Raw genomic sequence first — 23,935 nt, 5'->3', positions numbered from 1 at the left:
GGAGGATCAGCTTGGTAATACTATTTTTTTTGTCCCTTCTATACTACTCTACTACTATTGATAATGTCAGGTGTCACCAAGTAACTAAGAAGCTCACATTGATTTATTAAGGACTAAATTTTCTCTGGTCATTTCACATTAAAGGGTTTGTGTTTAATACATTCCATTCAGCTACCTGAAATTCTCTGTAATGTAAGATGATCTACTTTCTCTCAATCCACACAGTTGAACAAACAATTTGAGATCTGTTTTCATTAGTTGAGGTGATATAATCTTATTTAAATGGCTCCATTTTCTTTGGAATATGCTTGTAATGCTTGCCTGAAATCCAGCACTGTGCAAACAGAACTATGTTTTTATGAAAATATTTCCTCCACACCCTTCCCAATCTTTGTCTCTACCCTCCAGAACAGTTTTGAGAACAAATGTTGGGCTGGTACAGAAAGGAAAACTTGGGCCCACTTTTCATTTCACTGACTAAACAATTCCATTAGCAAAACAGAACAAAACTAATTCAGGATCACTGCTGCTTTTCCTGTGAAATAAATAGAAACATTGCACATTAGGTTTGGCCTGTGGAACCAATATTCCCCAGGAATCTGTAGAATTACCGCCTTCAATGGAAACTATCTGGTTTGACAGTCTATCAAAGTTGTACAGAACTAATGATTCTTAACTTTGTTTCAAGAAGTTGTTTGATAACCCAGGAGACCCACTTCTAGCTCTTTTCCAGGTCTTGGCACTGCAACTGTAATTGCTTCCCTTCTCTCTTTTGACCTGCGGGCAAAATGTTCTTCATCAAATGCAAGCAGTACTTCTCAAGGTTTTAGCAAGTAGGTTGCATCTTTAGAGACTAGCTTCCTTCTCCATTGCTGGAAAATGGCCTTTCCTATTAGTACGCAATCCTTGCCTGCCTGGGGCAACAACCCCCCCCCCCCCCAATACTTTCCCCCCTCCTTTCCTTAATTGTGCAAGATGCTGTGGAGAAGTTCTTAAGATGCCTTAAGTTAAAGAAAAGTTTGTGATTGTGAACAAATATAAGAAGCTTTTCTTGTGTATCTCTGGCAAAAAATCTTGCTAACTGCACATACCAATAATAGAATTTGTTCCTTTATTATTTTCATCCATTTGCTCTGTTTAAGATATATAAATGCATCAGCTTCATTTTCATGCTTCTGTGTTATTATTCTGCTCTTTTAGAACCCTGTCATAATTGTATTTTCTTGCTGCAGGCAAGATCTTAATAGTGGGAACACAGAACTAGAAATGACAGCTCAAGTCCATCAATAGCCTCTGATTTATTCTAATAAACCTCTTCTTTACATCCATGTTCTTCCAGCTGCCCCTACCGACTAGTTTACTTTCCTAAATGAGGCACTAAAAGTCATGTCAGGTAGCACTACTTGAGATATAAATAGTTGTTCCAAACGACAATGGATCTTACCCAACTTGCCGATTCGCTTTCTCATGTGTTGCACGGGCACGCATATGCACATGTATAGTGCAGTGAAGGGCTGCTCTTCTTACCTGCTGCCAGAGCTCCCTTAGAGGTCGTCAGGGCGCGAGCGTGACCATCGGTTGTGCGGGCGCTTGTTGGCGCAAGATTTGGCTTCTGCGCATATGCATACGCAGCAAGCCAAATCTTGTGCAAATTTGGATGTGAGAGCGAGATTTCCACTATTTTTGCCGATATTTTTGCTTCTGCTTATGGGGGTGTATCGGGGGTGCACAATTATGCACACATCCCAGATTTTACTACTGAGGCCACGCACCTGGGAGCACCGGCTGCTGCCCGCCACTGGTGCAGTGCTAAAAACTCTAGCACATGCACAGTGCTAAAAAATAGCTTTGGTGTGTGCACAGAAGTGAAAAACAAGATGGCGGTGCTGTAAGGGGCATGGCCATCTGGCTATCGTTGCCAGTTCAGCAAGCGGAGGGAAATTCACGCTATTGGTTTTATAGAACGGGTCCGAACCAAAGTAAACCCACTTCTGATCTACCGTTTGCTCAGAAACAATAGCTACCCATATTGTGCCATATATTTAATTGTATTCTTGTGTACCATTTGTGGATCATCTGCTTTTATTGTAGCTATAAAATAACATAGACTGCTTTAGGACGGCTCTGTTGTTGGACCAAGTGAAGTAGCCAACTAAGGCAGAAGAAGGGACAAGGAGTCATACCTGTTGAGAGACTTTGGAAGAAAACTTTAGTGTGCCATCACAATTTGCTAAATTACCCTGTCACTTGATGTAAAGGAAAATGTTTATTATCAGTACAGGTAGTCCTCGACTTACGACTACAACTGAGACTCACATTTATGTTGGTAAGTGAGACATTTGTTAAGTGAGTTTTGCCCCATTTTACAACCTTTCTTGCCACAGTTTTTAAGTGTGAAGAATGATCATAAGCCCCATTTTTCAGTACGGTTGTAACTTTGAAGGGTCACTAAATGAATTGTTGTGAGTCGAGGACTACCCGCACTGAAATAAGATGCAGCTTCTTGCTCTTTTACGATGAATATTTGTCTTAGAACAGTGTTGGCGAAACGTTTTGGCACTGAGTGCTGAAACAGGAGTGCTAGGACATGGGGGAAGTGCCAGAAACAGGAAGAGCAGCTGCCTGGGGATAGGCACGTGTGAAAGCACTGGAACTACAGAAAAGTAGTTCCTGGCACGCATGCGCGCGTTGAGAAACTAAGCTTCCTGTTTCTGGCATGCCTGCATCTGGCCTTCTGGTTTCTCTGGTGCATGTACTCATGAAGACCAGCTGGCCGGTGGGTATGGGCATGCCGGAACCCAGAAGAAACCAGGGTGACAGCTGCCGTGCTCTGTGTGCAACTTCTGGCACATATGCCATCACTGTCTTAGAGAATATTCTTTTTGTTTTTTCTGTTTTGTATATATTTTGTGTGTCCTTTTTTAATGGAAAATTTAATAAAGATTTTTTTTTTAAAGATTCTGGTAGGCAGGATGTCCAACCCTTCAACAAATCCATAGTTTGCTATAATTTTTTTAATCAAAATATTTTTAAAACTATCCCTTTTTTAAAAAAAAAAAAAACCTCATCAATTTGCATGAGGAACCTGGCTGTCTTGTCGTATTCCTTTAGACTCTTGAATCTCTTAAAATAAGCTTCTTTTTAATAGCTCTTGTTTGCCTCGCTGTGAATGCTAATAGTTCTCTGGAGCATTCTCATTGCTGTTTTCCAGTTTTGTTCCTTCACCAAACCTTAACATAATCATCGTCCAGGAGATTAGTGACATTTCGTTGCCTAGACATGAGTCTCTGCACAAATATGTAATTTAACATGCAATCAAATGAGTTAAGTATTGCAGCTCAGTATTCAGATTAATATGTAATCCATAACACACAAATAAACAATTGGAAATAAGATAAGATAAAATACATATTCATTTTATTAAGAAGAACAGGTACTTTACTCTGTTGGTATATGAATACAGAATTAATAGGCAATGGTTCTTGGATTCATACTTTGCACTAAACTTAATGTGACTGATTTTTCTGGCTTGCCATAAATGTGAGAAAGAAGTCAATAAACTATTGTTTAAATATGGATTAATAAAGAACATTTGGAAATCTTAGTTTGTTGCTGTTTCAGTTTTGATTTGCCACAACGCATAAGTAGAGATGCATTATTTGGGTTAGTGATTTATTGGTTTATACTTGATTGGTTTGATCTAATCAGTCTGCAGAAATCCAAAGGATGAAAAGGAAGAGGATCAAACTTATTTTGGCCAAGCAAGCTATTATTATTTTGTTTATCCTGTAGTTTCCTTCTGACATGTTTAAAACCTATGGCTAAGATAATGCTGCTCAATTATTTTCTGTCATGTCCTCCCTAGGAAGAAGTAAACATTTTGTGCCCCCCTCAACTCTCTAGTCTGGGCCTCAATGGAATTTTATTGTTAATGTTTATTATTTTATTTATTATAAGCTGTAAACAAACTATTGGGTAGGGAAGGCTGCTCTACCTGCTTACCTGGGAGTAAGTAACACTTAGTGGAGCCTGTTTTCAGTTAGAAGGTGCTCCTTCTTGTCCAGTAGCAGGTTCGCCACACTGTTCATGGCTACCGCAGCACCCGCCAAGAACAAGAAGAACCCACACAGTTGCCCCACGCCGGCTGGCTGCCTCTTCCTCCGGGCTTGTAGCAGCGTGCAACTGGGAAAACACTCCCCGTCCAGAGGAATCAATCAAGAGGGACCACACATATTCCTCAGGATCACATGCGCCTCCCTGGCATCACTCCGCACCCCGCGCAGGGAGGCCCACCCCACTATTTGAAAAGCACTGGGCTGAGACAACTCTTGGCCTATTAGATCCTTTGGAAAAATTATACAATTCCATAACTGGCATTTTCAAGAATACAGTTGAAAATAAGGGATAATAGAACGTACAGAGGCAAATATGTCAAATGTATGCAGTAAATTGAAAAAAAAAAGATATATCAACAGCGGTAGACTGGATTATAAAAGTAACTCAATTAACAGACATAATGAAACTGACCAGTTTGAACAAAGAAGAGGATAAATATTTTTGGAAACATTATAGGGACTTTTTGTTTAAAGAAAAAAACATTTAATTGATGTTTTGAAGATTAAAGAGGTACAAAGAGGTTGTGGAAAAGGTTAAGAAGATAATTACTCAATAAAGTAATGGATGGGAGGCATAATTATGTGATTTTCCCCCTTTTCTTATTTCCCTTTCCTCTGATTTTTCTATCTTTGCTGTTGATCTTTCTGTATATTTTTACTACGTTGAAACATTCCTTTCTATCTAGCAATCTCTCTAGGTATTTAGCTGTTTATGAACTGTACTTTTCAGTCTGCTTAATACTGTACTTTGATATGATTCTGTCTTTCTCCAAGTTAGGTTGGGAAAGGCAGGAACAATTCAGGTAGCAGTGGTGAATTTCTAATATACCTGGCATACAAATTAGTACAAGGATTTTTTGTTGTTGTTCACAGGTCCTCTCAGGAGATTAAGTTAGATACCAGTTTTAACTTAACTTCACCTGCCTAGTCGGCATGTAGCAATACAAAAACTCAAGAAACCCTTCATTAAGCTTGCTACTGATATCTATATAAAAGAAGTCCTGTAACTGAAGATCTTTACCTTCAGTAAATGTCTATGGAGATTCTCAGTCATCCAGGTCATGGTTTTCTTGAACTCTTAAAAAAACACCTTTGGGTTTCTACTTTCAGGTACACAACCAGATGCTTGAAAGAATTGATGGTTCCAATTTTTTTATTAGTATATCAAAAAAATATAGATAGTCTTCAACTTACAACCACAATTAAGAACAATATTTCTGTTGTTAAGTGAGACATTAAAGTCAGTTATGCCCCATTTTGCGACCTTGCCACAATTGTTAAGTAAATCACTGCAATTGATAAGCAGCCCAGAGTCCACTGGGAGTGGGGCGGCATATATGTCCAAATAATAAGTAAGTAAATAAGTAAGTAAGTAAGTTACCCAGAAGTTAAATGACTCTTCCCCATTGACTTTTATTGTTGAAAGGTCACAAAAAGTGATTGCATAATATAATAATAATAATAATAATAATAATAATAATAATAATAATAATAATGAAGATTGAAGGCAAAGTGGATAAAGAAAAGACCTGGTCATGGCTTACAAGTGGAACACTGAAAAAGGAGACAGAAGGACTAATACTGGCGGCACAAGAACAGGCCATTAGAACAAATGCTGTCAAAGCCAGAATTGAAAAATCAACAGACAGTCCAAAGTGCAGACTCTGTAAAGAAACAGGTGAAACAATTGATCACATACTCAGCTGCTGCAAAAAGATCGCACAGACTGACTACAAGCATAGACATGATGCTGTGGCACAGATGATCCATTGGAACTTGTTCCAGAACTACCATTTACCAGTGGCAAAGAACTGGTGGGATCATAACATAAGCCTGAAAAAGTGGTCGAAAATGAGCAAGCAAAACTACTGTGGGACTTCAGACTGACCGAATTCTGAAGCATAACACACCAGACATCCTGGTTGTGGAGAAAAAGAAAGTATGGATCATCGACATCGCAATCCCAGGGGACAGAAGAATTGAGGAGAAGCAATTAGAAAAATTAGTGAAATACGAAAATCTAAAAATCGAGCTGCAACGACTCTGGCATAAGCCAGTGAAAGTGGTCCCAGTGGTACTTGGCACGCTGGGCGCAGTACCAAAGGATCTCAGGAAAGGAAAACCATCGGAATTGACAAAATCTCCATCTGTCAATTGCAAAAGGTGGCTTTACTGGGATCGGCAAACATAATTCGCCGCTACATCACGCAGTTCTAGGTGCTTGGGAAGCACCCGACTGGTGATGAAATAGGAAATCCAGCATAGTGATCTTGTTTGCTGTGTTGTATTGACATAATAATAATAATAATAATAATAATAATAATAATAATAATAATAATAATAATTTATTAGATTTGTATGCCACCCCTCTCCGAGGACTCAGAGTGGCTCACAACAGCATGACCTTAGGACACAACTAGGTTGCAAGTATGAACCAGGTGCCAAGCATTTGAATTTTGATCACATGATCATGAGGATGCTACAGAAGTTCTAACTGAGAAAATGGTCCTAAGTCACTTTTTTCAGTGCTGTTATAACTTTGAACTGTCACTAAATGAACTGTTGTAAGTCAAGGACTCCCTGTACAAATAAATGGAAATTGTGGGAAGTAGGGAAGAAAAAGGGGGGAAAGAAAAAAAAAGCATTGATTCCTGACTCTGTTTAGCACAGTAGGATAAGATAATAACATACAGCCTATTTTTTAAAACATTTTCAATATTCGTATACTGTACATATAGTAGCCGTTCTATAATATTAAACCTAATCTAATCAGCAAAACTGATTAGGCAAAGTCTCATTTTGTTTCACCTCAAGCACAAAGTCCCAATACAATTTCTAAATGATAGCAAAGTTAGTTGTGTTCTTTTCTTCTATTAGGGCAATCAATTTGGCCATTTCTGCTAAATCCATCACTTTTTCCAGCCAGTCATTTGTTGTAGGAATTAAAGTATTTCTCAATTTTTGTTCATAGAACATTCTTGCTGCTGTTTGCATAGCATAATATAACAGTTGTATTTTGCTCTTTGTCCATTAATCGTAAAAGAAGCATATCTGGTTTTATCTTTATATTCACTTAAAGAATATTCTGTATTAAATGTGAATCTTATTCTAGCGGGCTTGTTGTTTTTTGCTCTGTCACAAATTTATCAGAGATGATAAACATTTCTTCTTTATACGGGTAAAAGTCAAAAAATTAGAATATCTTGGAAACATTCATTTATTTCAATAATGTAACTTAAAAGGTGAAACATAATACTGTATATGATACTCATAAATGCAAAGCAGGATATTTCAAGCCATGATTTGTCATAATTGTGATGATTATGGGGTACAGCACATGAAAACTCCAAATCTACCATCTCAGAAAATTAGAATATTACATGCGATCAATAAAAAAGTATTGCATATAGAACAATATCAGACCTCTGAAAAGTATAAGCATGCATATATACTCAGTACTTTGTTTAGGCCCGTTTTGCAGCAATTACTGCCTCAATGCGGCATGGCATGGACGCTATCAGCCTGTAGCACTGCTGAGGTGTTATCGAAGACCAGGATGCTTCAGTAGTGGGCTTCAGCTCTTCTGCATTGTTCAGTCACATGTCTCTCATCTTTCTCTTGGCATTGCCCAATAGATTCTCTATGGGGTTCAGGTCAGGCGAGTTTGCTGACCAATCAAGGACAGTAATCCCATGTTCATTGAAGCAGGTTTTGATGCTTTGGGCAGTGTGGACAGGTGCCAAGTCCTGCTGGAAAATTTAAGTTCCCATTCCCATAAAGCTCATATGTGGATGGAAGCATGGAGTGCTCCAAAATCTCCTGGTAGATGGCTGCATTGACCTTGGACTTAATGAAGCACAGTGGACCAGCTCCAGCAGATGACATGACTCCCCAAACCAACACAGACTGGAAACTTTTGCATCTCATTTGGAAACCAAGGACCCAGAGCATGGAGGAAGAATGGAGAGGCACACACTGCACGATGCTTGAGGTCCAGTGTAAAGTTTCCACAGTCTGTGTTGATTTGGGGAGTCATGTCCTCTGCTGGTGTTGGTCCACAGTGTTTCGCATGTAATATTCTAATTTTCTGAGATGGGGGATTTTCTGAGCCTAGGAGGGCAAATAAGCAAACCAGAAGTTCGGAAAATGGACTTCTGGTTTGCCCGTTGGGTGATTTTTTATGCTCTAGAAGCTTCCTTGAAACGTCCGGAGGATGAAACGGCCTTCCCGACGGTGAAAATCAGCTGACCAGCATGCTCATGTGCACTGGAGCTGACATAGGGCAATGTCTCACAGCCATCGGAGCTGTGAGTTCCGCCACCTGTTTACTGGATCCGTGTCCCTCCTGGTTGGTTTCGGCCAGCAGGGAGGTGACACGGAGCTGGGCCCAGGAGATTACCAACGCTTCCTTGGGGAGGGGAGTTTTTCCATCACTCTATAAAGAAGCGCTTGTGCGCCCCCTCCTCAAGAAGCCCTCTCTGGACCCAGCCGTACTTAACAACTATCGTCCAGTCTCCAACCTTCCCTTTATGGGGAAGGTTGTCGAGAAGGTGGTGGCACTCCAGCTCCAGCGGTCCTTGGAAGAAGCCGATTATCTAGGTCCCCAGCAGTCGGGTTTCAGGGCCGGTTACAGCACGGAAACCGCTTTGGTCGCGTTGATGGATGATCTCTGGCGGGCCCGGGACAGGGGTTTATCCTCTGTCCTGGTGCTCCTTGACCTCTCAGCGGCTTTCGATACCATCGACCATGGTATCCTTCTGCACCGGCTGGAGGGGTTGGGAGTGGGAGGCACTGTCCTTCAGTGGTTCTCCTCCTACCTCTCTGGCCGGTCGCAGTCGGTGTTAGTGGGGGGCCAGAGGTCGACTCCTAGGTTTCTCCCTTGTGGGGTGCCTCAGGGGTCGGTCCTCTCCCCCCTGCTATTCAACATCTACATGAAACCGCTGGGCGAGATCATCCAAGGACATGGGGTGAGGTATCATCAATATGCGGATGATACCCAGCTTTACATCTCCACCCCATGCCCAGTCAACGAAGCGGTGGAAGTGATGTGCCGGTGCCTGGAGGCTGTTGGGGCCTGGATGGGTGTCAACAGACTCAAGCTCAACCCGGATAAGACGGAGTGGCTGTGGGTTCTGCCTCCCAAGGACAATCCCATCTGTCCGTCCATCACCCTGGGGGGGGAATTATTGACCCCCTCAGAGAGGGTCCGCAACTTGGGCGTCCTCCTCGATCCACAGCTCACATTAGAACAACATCTTTCAGCTGTGGCGAGGGGGGCGTTTGCCCAGGTTCGCCTGGTGCACCAGTTGCGGCCCTATCTGGACCGGGACTCATTGCTCACAGTCACTCATGCCCTCATCACCTCGAGATTCGACTACTGTAATGCTCTCTACATGGGGCTACCTTTGAAAAGTGTTCGGAAACTTCAGATCGTGCAAAATGCAGCTGCGAGAGCAGTCATGGGCCTACCTAGGTATGCCCATGTTTCACCATCACTCCGCAGTCTGCATTGGTTGCCGATCAATTTCCGGTCACAATTCAAAGTGTTGGTTATGACCTTTAAAGCCCTTCATGGCATCGGACCAGAATATCTCCGAGACCGCCTCCTGCCGCACGAATCCCAGCGACCGATTAGGTCCCACAGAGTGGGCCTTCTCCGGGTCCCGTCAACTAAACAATGTCGGTTGGCGGGCCCCAGGGGAAGAGCCTTCTCTGTGGCGGCCCCGGCCCTCTGGAACCAACTCCCCCCGGAGATTAGAACTGCCCCTACTCTTCCTGCCTTCCGTAAACTCCTTAAAACCCACCTTTGCCGTCAGGCATGGGGGAACTGAAACATCTCCCCCGGGCACGTTTAATTTATGCATGGTATGTCTGTGTGTGTGACTGTTAGCATATGGGGTTTTTTAAATATTTAAATATTTTAAATCTGTCTGATTGCTTATGATTTGTTTTTTACATGTTGTGAGCCGCCCCGAGTCTTCGGAGAGGGGCGGCATACAAATCTAAGTAATAAATAAATAATAATAAATAAATGGCTCCAAGTGCCACCTTTGGCACACGTGCCGTAGGTTCACCACCACAATTATAGGAGGTCTTTTTTGATATCATTCCATACAGGTACCAAGTTTGAAAAAAATTAGATTTTGTATTTGTCAAGGTAACCCCAAGATATTTCACCTTTTTCTCCACCTTGAAGCCCGGTGTTATTTATTAAGGTTTCTTAGTCCTGAAAGTCTTATTTTTAACAAGCATTGTTGTCTTCTGTTTATTTGTTTTGACGCCTGATAAAGCTTCTAACTCTAACTATGTTCTTCATCAAGTATTCTGTGCCAGCTTTTGGATCCTGCAATAGTATGACTAGGCACTTGAAAGGATTGATGAATAAGTCAACATTTACTGGGAGTGGGACAGATAACTTGCAATATACAGTACAATGCATATTTATATTTAATTCTGATGGATGTGGCTCAGAACCAATTGATAGCCTCAGTGGGGCATTCTTCTCTGATGAAAATAGCTGTTACCATGGAAGTAGCTTCCATTAGTTTACTCACAAATGCTTTGTCAAAAAAAGTCTTTTTAATTCACACTTTCAATCTAGCTGTTTATCGAAAACAATGGGAGGACTAAACTATTCTAATGGAATACAAGATCTAGTAACTTTTCATCACTGTCTGTACAGGGAAGTGTAATAATGGGGGAAGTATTGCTAATTTCTTCATTTATCTAAGAGCAAATAGCTGATTAATATGTCTTTCACAATTCTAGCTAAAACATTTTGGTAGCTGTCCCTTTTGCTGTGACAGCCTGCCTGCCTGCCTACCTGCCTGCCTTATTTTTCCTCTCACCTACCATTTCTTTTTTAAAAATCTAGTTTGCTAACTATTTGGGGGGATATTAGGTTTTATATTGTTCTAAACTTGCAAGAAAATGGCTTTTAAAATGTCCATAGTCAGTGGTCAAAATTGCCCTTAATTTGGCCTTCCCTTGAAATATTTATTGCTACAGATTTCTGATACAGGTATATTGATTGCTGAACTGAACAATTATTTAGAGGACTCTTGCGTTTCCACCATTTTCAGTCTTTTTAGGCTATACTATGATAATGAAAAAAAGCTTCATTTGGACATACTGCAAGGTATGATTTAGTGTTAACGAAAAGTAGCAATGTGGGTGCGCTCTTTACTTTTCTGCCCTTGCAGAGATCAATAGCCAGAGACCAGAAGCTTTGCTTCCTTTTGTAACTACCGTAACTGCATTTTATTGTTATGAATGAACAATGATCTAATCTAGCCAGTGAAATTGTGGCTTGACTTTTTTTGTCTTGTAATGCAGAGGTGGTCAAACAGTGAGTTGTGCCTCCCACCCACCCCCACCCGTGATTTCAGAAAATTGGGGTGGGGGGGTTGTTTTAAATTTCTGAATTCATAGTTGGTGGGCAGAGAATTCAGTCTACCTAAGAAGACGGCTTTAACAGCAGCTTTCAACCTTATCTATTAATTTTCAGACAGGGAAAGGAGTTCAGATGGCAGAGGTTTTGTGGATTGGCATATCTCAGACTTCTAGAATGCAGTGCAAAAAACGCTACATGATTAGAGACAGCTTAATCCTTCCAGTAATTATAAATATCCCTATAATTTGTGACTGTTACAGTTATTACTACTATTGGTATTGCCATTGCTATTATCATTGGCATGATTTACAGACATTTGCATGGTACCATAAGGTCTGAGAGCCTTACGCTTGGAACGCTGCATTCAGTTTTGGTCGCCATGATGTTGAGACTCTAGAAAGACTACAGAGAAGAGCAACAAAGATGATTAGGGGACTGAAGGCTAAAACATATGAAGAACAGTTGCAGGAATTGGGTATGTCTAGTTTAATTAAAAGAAGGACTAGGGGAGACATGATTGTGGTGTTCCAATATCTCAAAGGTTGCCAGAAAAAAGAGGGAGTCAGACTTCTACTGTCAATAGCCATTTGGGGATTTTTGTTGTAATGCTCGTTCTTGATTTTAAGCCAAACATCTAATAGGGATCCTCTTATATAATGTCATTTAAAATAAGCATGTTTTGTGCTCCCCTTCCTGATAAAGACATGCCAGCTAATTTGGAGATTGAATGCTTCTAATGTTAAAACCGTTTCATTTTTTAATGTGATTCAATCCTTTATCCAATTTAATGCAGCAGCTCGATGATAAATTTCCTAGTCAGGAATTGCAAATCCAGCTCTCTATTGTCATGTAATAATTTAGTTTTGATTCACACCTTTCTTTTTGACCATAAAAATTTTAATACCGTTTTGTTCAGTTCCGTAAAAAAATTCTTCCTTAATTTTATTAGAATAATTTGAAATAAAAATAGCATCTTGGGTAAAACATTAATTTTAATTACCGCTATTTCATCCAATAATGATAATTGTAGTTTTGCCCAGGTCTCCAAATCTTTAAGTATTTTCCGAGTCAGTTTAGTATAGTTGTTTTCTCCTATCGAGCAGCATTTTACTGATAGTCATAGCCCTAGATATTTCATTTTTTTTACAGTTTTGATATCCAGTATGTTTTCCAAATAGTATTTTCTAAACTTTCTAAATAGCTTTTTTTTTGGATAGGGAAGTTCAATCCATTTATGTTCATTGAAATAAAATGTATTTCTTTTTCCTATTCATTCTTTTTTTCGCTTTGCAATTTCATTTCAGTCTCCTTTCCTATAATCTCTCTGAGCACTTGTCCTTGCACCTTCCCTTTCATATCTGCCTGTTGTCTTCTTCTCCCTCTTCTCCTGTACTATCAATTTATTGCTTTGTTCCTCCAGGCTTTCTCCATCACCCCCTGCATCTTTACTCCCTTGTTTTTCCTCACCTTTAATATACTGCTCATAAAAGTCTCTTGTCTCATCAACAGAGGTTATTCTTAAAAAAATATTTCTGACATTGAGATCAACAGACCCTCAGGGATTAACCATCTGAATGTTATTTTCTGTCTTACCTTTTGTGAGGACAGAAAATTATATGGTCTTCTTTTGTCTCTTATTCCCCAAGCAATTTGTCTGAGAATGATTATTTCTCTCCCTTTATAAGTAAGTGGGTTCTGCCTTGAAGTATTATATATTTCATCTCTTATAGTTTTTTTAAATCAACGTAATATGTACCTACAGACATTGTTTGTGTGTTTTAGAAAAATGCTGCTTTAAGAAAAATGCTGCTTTCTCGATTTCTAGATGTGAAACTGCTTCCTCAAGGTCCTATTTACCATCTTTAATCTGTTCTCAGTCCCTTCCAGCCTCTGGTCTATCTGCTCTGATTTTCCTCCATCTGTTCCATTCTCTTTTCATTATTAATTAATACTTCCTGAATAGTTCCTATTCTTTCATTTAATTTTTCTATCCGGTCATCTACCTTTCTTATATCCCCCTTCACTTCCCCCATATTCCCTCTCATATCGTCATAGTGTCTGTCCATAGATTTCTGCATCTTGAACATTGTTTCTTGTATCCATGTTAACATGGTCTGCATATTTTGCAGATTCATGCTCACATTCACTTTGTCTCCTGTCATATTGTGTGTAGGGGATGGAATTGTAGAAGGTTTCCCCCCCCTGTTTTAGTAATCGTGGTAGTTGTACTTGTCATCCTTACTATATGCCAAACTCTATTCCGTTGTACATATACAAATTGTGACTATCAACATTATTTTAGCTCTCCAAACTATATAAAGGTTGTCACAATTGCTTCCACTGTTGTGTTACATCTGTTACTAGTTATAACACTTACCCAGGAGAATCTTGTCAACATTTCTTATTCTTTTAAAAAAATACACCCTCCCCACATCAGATTGAATGATTGTCATTGAAGATCAGACATATCAGAAAATACTTCCTCAATATTCCCTACCGTTTTAGGTTCAGAAGTTTCTGATTATTTGTTGTGGAGAAATAGTCATATATTCCAAGAAATAGTCATATATTATTCCATATATTATTCCAAGAAGTCTTTGTAGAAGACAGTGGTAGTGAGATGGAGCTTTTCATTGATCCAGCAGGGCTTTTGTGTGAAGGAAAGGATATCTTTTTCTTCTTTTTAAAAAATTAATAATATTCATATTTCTTTAAAAGGGGAGGTGGGAAAGAGGAGATGAACGAAATCAAAACATATCTTAGTGTTGGGCAGGATATTTCATCAATATTTGGAATGAGATAATTAAAATCTTAGAATCAATATATTGTTCATCTAGTTTTGGAAGCTGAAAATCTGTTTTCCAGAAGAGGTATTGAAGAGAAAGGTAGGGGATCATTACTGTCACCTGAGTTTAAAAGCACATATTTTCTGTGAGTTGTCATTCAATAATCTTCTAGTGGTTGTTTTTCATAAGCTCCTTCATATTAGACATCTGAGGAGACATCTGCCGCTGCCCCCTCTTAATTCATGCATTCATTCAACACTCCATGGCCTGCACTGGCTGCCGTTCGGTTTCCGGTCACAATTCAAAGTGTTGGTAATGACCTTTAAAGCCCTACATGGCATTGGGCCAGAATACATCCGGAACCGCCTTCTACTGCACGAATCCCAGCGGCCGATAAGGTCCCACAGAGTTGCCTTCTCCGGGTCCCATCGACCAAACAATGTCGTTTGGCAGGCCCCAGGGGAAGAGCCTTCTCTGTGGTGGCCCCGCCCCTCTGGAATCAACTCCTCCCAGAGATTAGAACGGCCCCCACCCTCCTTGTCTTTCGCAAATTACTCCAGACCCACCTTTGTCGCCAGGCATGGGGGAGTTAAGATATTCCTTCCTCTAGGCCATTACAAGTTATGCATGGTTTGTTTGTGTGTATGTTTGGGTTTTTTATATAATAAGGGTTTTTAGTTGTTTTATTAAATTGGATTGTTACATGTTGTTTTTTATCATTGTTGTTAGCCGCCCCGAGTCTGCAGAGATGGGCGGCATACAAATCCAATAAATAAATAAATAAATAAAATAAAATAAATAAGTACTCTGCTCATCTGGCTAGCCAGACTGAATGGATCCAAAAACCATATGCCACTTTGGATGCCGCCCCCCTTTCCCAATTTTATCTTGCAACAGTCCGTAGAATCATTTCAAGTTATTCAGGCAATATTGCTGGTCTGGGCAATGTATTTTAAGAAACTCTGCAGTAGGAGAATCATCGGCTGAGAAACACTCAGTAGTACAAGAGTAGTACAAGATGATAACTGATAGCATGGGTGCCATGAAAAATGGAGCAGGAGAAATAGAAGCAAAGGGAGCTTCATTCTGCTCCCACAGAAATGGAAGTACCGGTAAATAAAATTGTTCATATCACTGATACAAAAACCCATTTGTTTGCAGCTCCTTGAGATGTGTATGAAGAACTGTGGTCCAAGTTTCCAGTCTCTGATAGTGAAACGGGATTTTTGCAAAGCTAGGCTAGTAAAGCTGCTGAATCCAAAGTTTAATTTACCAGTGGATTTGCAGGAGAAAATTTTGACCTTTGTCATGGTAAGCTTTTTTTCACTCTTATTTCCTTTTCACTCCCTCGATGAATAAATGTAATGAATGTTTCATGACAGCTGTGCTATCGTACATGGAAAGGGAGTGTGTGAAAACCAGTTTTCTTTTCTTCTCTTTGAATCTCTGTATGGAGAACCAAAAGTGAAGAGAAGAATAGAGAATCTGTTGGCCTGGTTTTCAAATGATTCCTTTATAATGTCCCCTATCTGTTCATACTGAAAAACTGTAGGACAATCATTCTGTATTTTTTCTGCCCTTAAGAAAAAAAAGTTATTTTCCCAGTCAGCAAATAAATGAAGTGTTTCTGATGGGAAAGTGGGAGATTTTCTTCACTGTTGGTTATCATGGGATCATACTGAATCATCTGAGTGGGCCAAAACAGAAACAAGAAACCTTCATGTTCCAATTTAACCTTCAGTTTCCAGAAGCCAATAGTAATGGGTTATAAAGTTGTGATCCAAACCATCCCAAAGTATCAGTTTGCTTACCTAAGGTATAAAAGTTACACTTTCACAAAACCATTTTAATAGGTAGAGGAGTTATTCCGACTGTTTACCAACTCTCAGAAATACTTGTATAAAACACCCATTAAGAATCAGAGATGAGAATATCATTTTATTCTAGATAACTAGTAAAGCTGGAAAGATCTGTGAAAGTAAGAAATAAAGTCAGCTTTACCTTCACAGAATTTTCCAGCTTTATTAGCCATCAATAATAAAATGATATTGTCATCCCTGATCCTTAATGAATGATTGACACCACTATTTCTGAGAGTTGCTAAACAGTTAGAATGACTTCTGTATCTACTGAAATGGTTTTGTGACAGTGCTTCCATGAGATAAAAATCAAAAATTAGCATGTCCTTTTTATACAGCTAGTAATGCCTCTCCCCGTCATGATGTTGAAAACTAACCTATCATATAGAGCAGCGTTTCCCAACCGGTGTGCCGCGGCACACTAGTGTGCCGCGAGACACGGCCAGGTGTGCTGCAAAGCTTCTATGGAAGCTCCAGCTGGGCGGGGCGCTGCCGGTGCCGACCTGGAGCTCCCGCTCGCAGCTGTCCCCTGGCTCCTGCTTGATGCCGCGGTTTTCGGCACTCTCCTGCTGGGCCCCAAAGAAGGAATGCAGGAAGAAGGAGAGCTTCATTCTTCGCGCCTTTTTCTCGCCTTCCTTCTATGGGGCCCAGCAGGAGAGCGCCAGAAACCGCGTCATCAGGCAGGAGCCGAGGGACAGCTGCGAGTGGGAGCCCCAGGACGGAGGCACCGGCAGCGCCCCGCCCAGCCGGAGCTTCTCTGGCGTCGGCAGCAAGTGTCCTTTGGGGCCCGGCGGGAGGGCACTGGTGGTGGGAGCGGGGGGCGGGGGGCTGCAGCGGCCGCAGGCAGTCGCGGGGAGATGGCAGCAGTGAGAGGGAGCTCCAGGCGGCGGCGAGAGGGAGCTCTCTCTCTCTCTCTCTCTCTCAGCTGACTGAAAGCGGGAGCCCTGGCGGTGGCGGTTGGACGTGCTGCTGGACGCCGTACATGCTGGCGCTGCGGGCCTGGCATATACGGCGCCCAGCAGCACGTCCAGCTGCCGCCGTCAGGGCTCCCGCTTGCAGTCAGCTGAGAGAGAGAGAAAGAAAGAGAGACATATAAGAGAGGCAGAGAGAGAGAGAAAGAGACATAGCAAGAGAGGCAGAGAAAGAGAGACAGAGCGAGAAAGAGAGACAGCAAGAGAGGCAGAGAAAGAGAGACAGAGCGAGAAAGAGAGACAGCAAGAGAGGCAGAGAAAGAGAGATAGAGAAAGAGAGAGAGAAAGAGAGACATAGCAAGAGAGGCAGAGACAGAGAAAAGAGAGAGAGACATAGCAAGAGAAAAAGAGAGACTTAGCAAGAGAGGCAGAGAGAGAGAGAAAGAGAAAGAAAGAGAGACAAAGCAAGAGAGACAGAGAGAGAGAAAGAGAGAGAAAGAAAGAAAGAAAGAGAGATAGCAAGAGAGGCAAAGAGAAAGAGACATATAGCAAGAGACCGTGAAAGAGAGAGAGAGAGCAAGAAAGAGAAAAAAGCAAGAAAGAGATAGCAAGAGAGACAGAGAGGGAGAGCAAGGGAGAGAAAAAGACATAGAGGGGAAGGAGGGAGAAAGAGAGCAAAAACGGGAGGAAGAAAGAAAGAAAGAGGGATGGAGAGAGAAAGTAGGGAAGGAAGGAAAAGAGAGAAAGAGGGAGAAATAGAGCGAAAGGGAGGAAGAGAGAGGTTTTTTTGTCCAAACATTTCTTTAGCCCCCCACCCCCACCCCCTTTCAATGTTCCCCAGGATTTTGAAAATATGAATAATGTGCTGCGGCTCAAAAAAGGTTGGGAAACACTGATATAGAGGAATAAACATTCACAGGTTTTGTGAATATAAGAATCACCAGCTTTGAGAAGAACGAAAGAAGGATTGAAGGCTCCATCTAATCTATTGTCCTGCCCCTGTTGCCTGTGGATATGGAATGGCATGTTACCTCTCAACAGAGGCATTGTATGAAGGCTACAGTTCTTTCCGCATTACAAATCAGTTTAATGGGATGACATACACTGTAGTGTAAGAATCAGGAAAACATTTGCAGAATGTGTAGTTTTATAACCTTCTCTCTTTGGCAATCCCTTTTTAAAATTAAGTCTTGTCTTTTTGTGTGTGTTTTCAAAAGCAGGGAATTGACAATTTATAGCCTGTGGGCTGGAAGTGGCCTGAAATAATCCAACCTATAGCCCCCCAAATAAGTATATTTAACTTTTGTATATTCACAAACGAGAGGGAGAGAACAAATGACTCTTTATTTAAGCCCGTATCACTTTTCTGGGTGGCCATTTTGATTACAGTGTCACCAGTCATCTCTGCATAGGCAACACAGTACGTCCCCAGTCCAGTTCCAATGATGTAGTAAGGGGGAGAAAATGGCAACAACGTGGCCTTTGGCTCTATGTGGGAAAAGAAGAATCTATTTATGTTATTTTTTATTTATTTATTTTGTCCAATACACAATAATACACAATGAAGGTTATAGAGGATATAGGAGAGAAGATATAGGAGAGGGGACGGAAGGCACTCTAGTGCGCTTATGTACGCCCCTTACTGACCTCTTAGGAATCTGGAGAGGTCACTTAAAGGGGCTACTAACCTGTGTCCGCCAGTTGTGCATAGATTCCCCACATGGGATCTGGTCAGGGTCCTTGAGACTCGTCCTTCTTCGAAAAGAGGGGTACCCTATGGTAAGGGACCACTTTTATAGTTGGCAGACTCAGTCCTCATTGGCTGCGGACAATAGTTCTGTATTGAACTATCTATTTTGAGAAAATTGAGAGGTCTTAATTAAATAGTTTGCTCAATTTTTCTTTTTCCTGAATCTTTGGTTTGGTTTTAATACATAGACATCTCTTAATGTTTCTGAAATGGTTCTATTGCAATACCAAGGAATCCCTTTGCTCCATCTTGGTCTTCCCATTGTACTGATTTGGCAGGATAGGAGAGGAGAATTTGATGCATCGGGTTCCTTTCTGATACAGCCTCATTCCTCTGAAAGTCATTTGAAGAAACAGCTGTTATCCATAACATTTTTGGCCCAAAATGGCAGTTTTGGGGGGGGGGGGAGGTGTTAATTGGATTCAGGAACTGTAATCTTTTTCACAAACAGACCTGGGCCAAGGGATTTCAGAATGCTGTGGATGTGAGTGAAGTCAAGGAGGTTTATCTGGAGCTTCTCAAGAAAGGAGTTGAATTTCCATCCTCAGAGATCAACAGGAGAACCACTAAGGTAAGTTCTTCATTGAGAACTGCTGATTTGAAACAGGCTCTGCAAGTTGCAAAGATTGGCACGTGCAGAGAAGGTGTGTTAATTAACCCAATAATGTGTTTTTGGTACAGTGATTTCATTTGCTTATGAAACCAGTCATCTGTTCCTGTCTTTGAGCTTTTAAAAAAAAATGTAAGAGTAGGAGGAATAGTTTAAAACTATTTCTTAAACAGGAAATGTAGAGGTTAAATCTGCCCACGGAATCCTAGTAATCCAGGTTTCTTCCTCAGGATAAAGGAAGTTAAGTGCCTGACTTAACCTGAAGGCTTTGCAAAATTCCACAAAGATGTAAACAAAACTGAACACTTGCACAGAAAACACGAGATATATTTTGAAATCAGAAACTGTTTAAATAATTGTATTATTATTTCTAATGTATGCCTTAAAAATACAGGGAATTTTACTTCCCAGAATTCATCATGACTGGTGTATAGGTAGATCTTGGTTAGTTAATAAATCCCCCGAAATGATTGCTTTATTTAAATTTGCAGTATTCAAAGTGATATTTCCATGGAAAATATGGTAATTAGTTCCAGCTTGATCAAAGTAGGCAATGAAAACTTTTAAGCATAATGTTTATAAGTATATTAATGAAATAATATAGTAACAGTAAAACATTGTATCTCAACCTTGGTATCTCAACCTTAAAGTCAACAACTTTAAGATGTCTGGAATTCTGGGAATTGAAGTTCAGACATCTTACAGTTGCTAAGATTGAGAAACACTGCAATAAAGAATAAAAGTACTGTATATGCTTTTAATTTAAATGTATGGTTAAGAAAATCATAGAATAGTTGTCAATAGCTTAAAAAATCTGTTATAGATTTAAACATTCCACATTCATGCTGATCAGATAGTTGCTATAATATAATATGAACATTTTTTGATTTTGTACTATCTGATGGAATCTTTTTTTATTTGGGTCCTTTTTTTCTCATTTTGCCCATCTCAAACTGCAATTGTACCTGCACAAGTCTCAGTTCTGCATTTGCTAGCTGTGCATTAACTAAGTTTTGGATCACATTAAATGCGACCCGGTATCAAATTACAATTTGCACTGAACCAAATATTCCATTATTTTAACTCACCCTTCCTGTATGCTCACTCTATAAGCTACCTTAGTGAATAGTATTCACTTTATATAACTGGACTATTACTACTTTTTTCATTCATATTTTTCAACATAACATATCTATATGTTAAGTCTCATAAGTGAGGGGGGAAATTCAATTAAGACTCTTGCCATTGAATTTAGGGATAAAGTAAGAATTAAAGTGTGATTGACAGCTTAAAAGAGTTCTAAATATACAGTAATACCTCATGATACGAACTTAATTGGTGCAAGGAGGAGGTTCGTAAGACGAAAAGTTCGTAAGACGAAACATTGTTTCCCATAGGAAACAATGTAAAGTCAATTAATCCGTGCAACCAAAAAACCCCCCGCAAAAAACCGGCTTTCCGGCTGTTTTAAAAGGTCGCAGCCGGCCTGGGGGGCTTGCCAGCACCCCCCCGAACCCCAAACTTTTGCCGAACTTCCGGGTTCGGGGTTCGGGGGGGTGCTGGCAAGCCCCCCCAGGCCGGCTGCGACCTTTTAAAACACCCGCGCCGCTTCGTAGCTGTCTCCCGAAGCCGAACGCTAAAGCCAAACTTCGGCGTTTGGCTTCGGGAGACAGCTGCGAAGCGGCGCGGGTGTTTTAAAAGGTCGCAGCCGGCCTGGGGGGCTTGCCAGCACCCCCCCGAACCCCGAACTTTTGCCGAACTTCTGGGTTCGGGGTTCGGGGGGGTGCTGGCAAGCCCCCCAGGCCGGCTGCGACCTTTTAAAACACCTGCGCCGCTTCGTAGCTGTCTCCCGAAGCCGAACGCTAAAGCCGAACTTCGGCGTTCGGCTTCGGGAGACAGCTGGGAAGCGGCGCGGGTGTTTTAAAAGGTCGCAGCTGGCCTGGGGGGCTTCCCAGGAACCTCCCGAACCGAACCCGGGGTTCAGCAAAATTTTGCCTCTTCTTACGAACTTTTTTCGAGTTACGAACCGGCGTTCGGGAGGCTTCTGGGAAGCCCCGCCGCCCGGCTGTTACCTTTTAAAACAGCCGCGCGGCTTCCCAGCTGTCTCCGAACGCAGGTTCGTAACTCGAAAAAAGTTCGTAAGAAGAGGCAAAATTTTGCTGAACCCCGGGTTCGTATCACGAGTTGTTCCTAAGACGAGGGGTTCGTATCTTGAGGTACCACTGTATTTGCATATGGATACCAACATAAATATGTGGGATAAAAGTGTGGCCTCTTTAAGTACAGTACTTCCTACATTTAAATGTTGAAAATCACCTATTTATATCCACAGCCTTTGTCTACAAGGATATCTTATAATTCCTCCCAGAAGTGCCTTTCAAAACCCCTCTCTTCAGCTGCAATAGTAACACTGATTCCTGAACAGGTATAGTTTGTTCCTTCAAATATTTTATAAATTAAACCTCATCATCTCTCAGATTTGAACAAGAATGTAAGTTTATAGTTTATCACTTATTATCTAATCAATAAATGTTAATTGATAAGCGGGACAGACTACCCCCACCTAGCTGGAGAAGTGAGGCTAAATTTTCCATTTGAAAAGATAAGAGAACATTCTTCTCCTTATAAACCAATAATAAAATGTTTTAATATAAATGTTGATTTTTTTTTTTTTTAAAAAGAGCACAAACTACAGGCTTTCTATTTATTTTGAATTAAATGTTATGATTTTCGACAGGTTGGAAAGCTCTACAGTGAACTGGACATGGTAAAAATGAATGTCAGAGTCATGTCAGCAATATTGAAAGAAAATGTTCCTGGAGCAGAAAACCCAGATGACATGGCACTTCTACAGGTAGTATAACACAGGGTTGTTGGTTTTTTTGTTATTGTTGTTTCTGTTTTGTGCTGGAAGTGTAAATACTTTTTGCACTACCATTAGCCACATTAATTATGCAGCAGGAGTCCTCAACCCCTGGGCTGCGGCCCACTACCAGGCTGCAGCCTGTTCGAAACCTGGCTGCAGGAGAAGTGAACAAGTGCATATGTGAAGCTCCAGTTGCAAGTAACTACCAAGTGCATGTGTGCGCGCGAAGCTCCACTTGTGAGCATGTAAGCTCTGGTCGCACAAACTGAGGACACTTGTGTTCCCGCATGAAGCTCCATTCACATGAATGGTGCTTCGGGTGCAAATACTCTCCTTTTGTGCAAGTAGAGCTTCCCATGCTTGCACGGGCACCCTCCATTCAAGTGCCCTCTACTCACAAGTGTACCTTCATGTGCAAGAACAACTGGAGATTCATGCATGAGCGCAAGCACGCTCCCCTTGCATGCAAAGCTCCATTTGTGCTGCTGAAGGGTGTGTGTGCCTGCCACTCATAGACCTTCCCCCCCACCGAGCCAGGCAGGACCACCAAGCTAGAAAGTTTGGGGGCCAATGTTATACAGAAATGTAATAGATGGCAAAAATATAGGCAGCATATCATGAGTAGTGTTGCGCAAACCGAACCAGCAAAGATCGGGTTCGTACTGAACTTTGCACGGTTCGGTATACCGAACCCGAACCCGAATTTTTGCAAAAGTTTGGCGAAAGGTTTGGGGGAGCGCCAGGAAGCGCCACCGCCCAGCTGTCACCTTCCGAAACAGCCGGGGCACTTCCGACGCTCTCCTGAACCTGAACTTTTGCCGAACTTCCAGGTTCAGCGTTCGGGAGACCGCCGAGAAGCGCCCCGGCTGTTTCTGGAGGTGACAGCTGGGTGGCGGTGCTTCCCAGAACAACCGGGGAGCAGGAGCTGTCAGCCAGTCAGGAAGCGAAAAAGGAGGTGGGGAATCCCACGAGGAGATTCCAAGGGCGGAGCTTTGACGTCATTAAGATGTCCTTCCTGGCCGGCTGAAGCGAGGACTCCAGGAAGGACATCTCAGTGACATCAAAGCTCCGCCCCTGGAATACCCTCGTGGGATTCCCCCACCTCCTTTTGCGCCTCCCTATCAGCCGACAGCTCCCCGGCTGTTCTGGGAAGCGCAGCCGCCCAGCTGTCACCTTCAGAAACAGCCGGGGCGCTTCTCGGCAATCTCCCGAACGCCGAACCCGGACGTTTGGCAAAAGTTCGGGTTCAAATTTGGGAGAGCGCCAGGAAGCGCCCTGACTATTCCGGAAGATGACAGCTGAGCGGCAGCACTTCCGGGCGCTTTCCCGAGCGCCAAACTCGAAAGTTCGGCAAAGGTTCGGGTTTGGGTTCGGGTGCCGAACCCGAACTTTTTTAAAAATTTGGGTGCCGAACCCAAACTTCGTTGGGTTCGCCGAACACTAATCATGAATAAGAAATGCTCCAAGTGAGATTGCTCAGCAATTCCCCATAATGTTGATTGTATGATCTTTTCATCTAACTCTTTTCTTATTAATAAAAACACAGTCTGCCAAACACACGACTCCAAAATAAATTGAATGTGAACGAAAGTCAGAAGGAGAGGGCAAAAAAAATCATAGCACCTACCGTATTTTTTTGAGTATA

At 41.6% G+C, this 23,935-nt stretch overlaps 1 protein-coding gene across 1 annotated transcript in view; it reads left to right on the top strand.

Moving 5' to 3' along the window:
* The window catches only part of TOM1L1 (target of myb1 like 1 membrane trafficking protein), a 64,224-nt gene that overhangs the window by 20,576 nt on the left and 19,713 nt on the right, over positions 1-23,935 (top strand). The window contains exons 4-7 of the mRNA XM_070740486.1: positions 15,456-15,605; positions 19,266-19,385; positions 21,757-21,849; positions 22,162-22,278. Coding sequence (XP_070596587.1) covers positions 15,456-15,605; positions 19,266-19,385; positions 21,757-21,849; positions 22,162-22,278 — 480 coding nt within the window. The remainder of the gene's footprint in view (positions 1-15,455; positions 15,606-19,265; positions 19,386-21,756; positions 21,850-22,161; positions 22,279-23,935) is intronic.

Source organism: Erythrolamprus reginae, chromosome 2 (assembly GCF_031021105.1).
Source record: "Erythrolamprus reginae isolate rEryReg1 chromosome 2, rEryReg1.hap1, whole genome shotgun sequence".
In the NCBI taxonomy this organism is placed as follows: Eukaryota; Metazoa; Chordata; class Lepidosauria; order Squamata; family Dipsadidae; genus Erythrolamprus; species Erythrolamprus reginae.
Note: the sequence above shows the minus strand (reverse complement) of the source record. Positions and strands in the feature narration are given on the sequence as shown.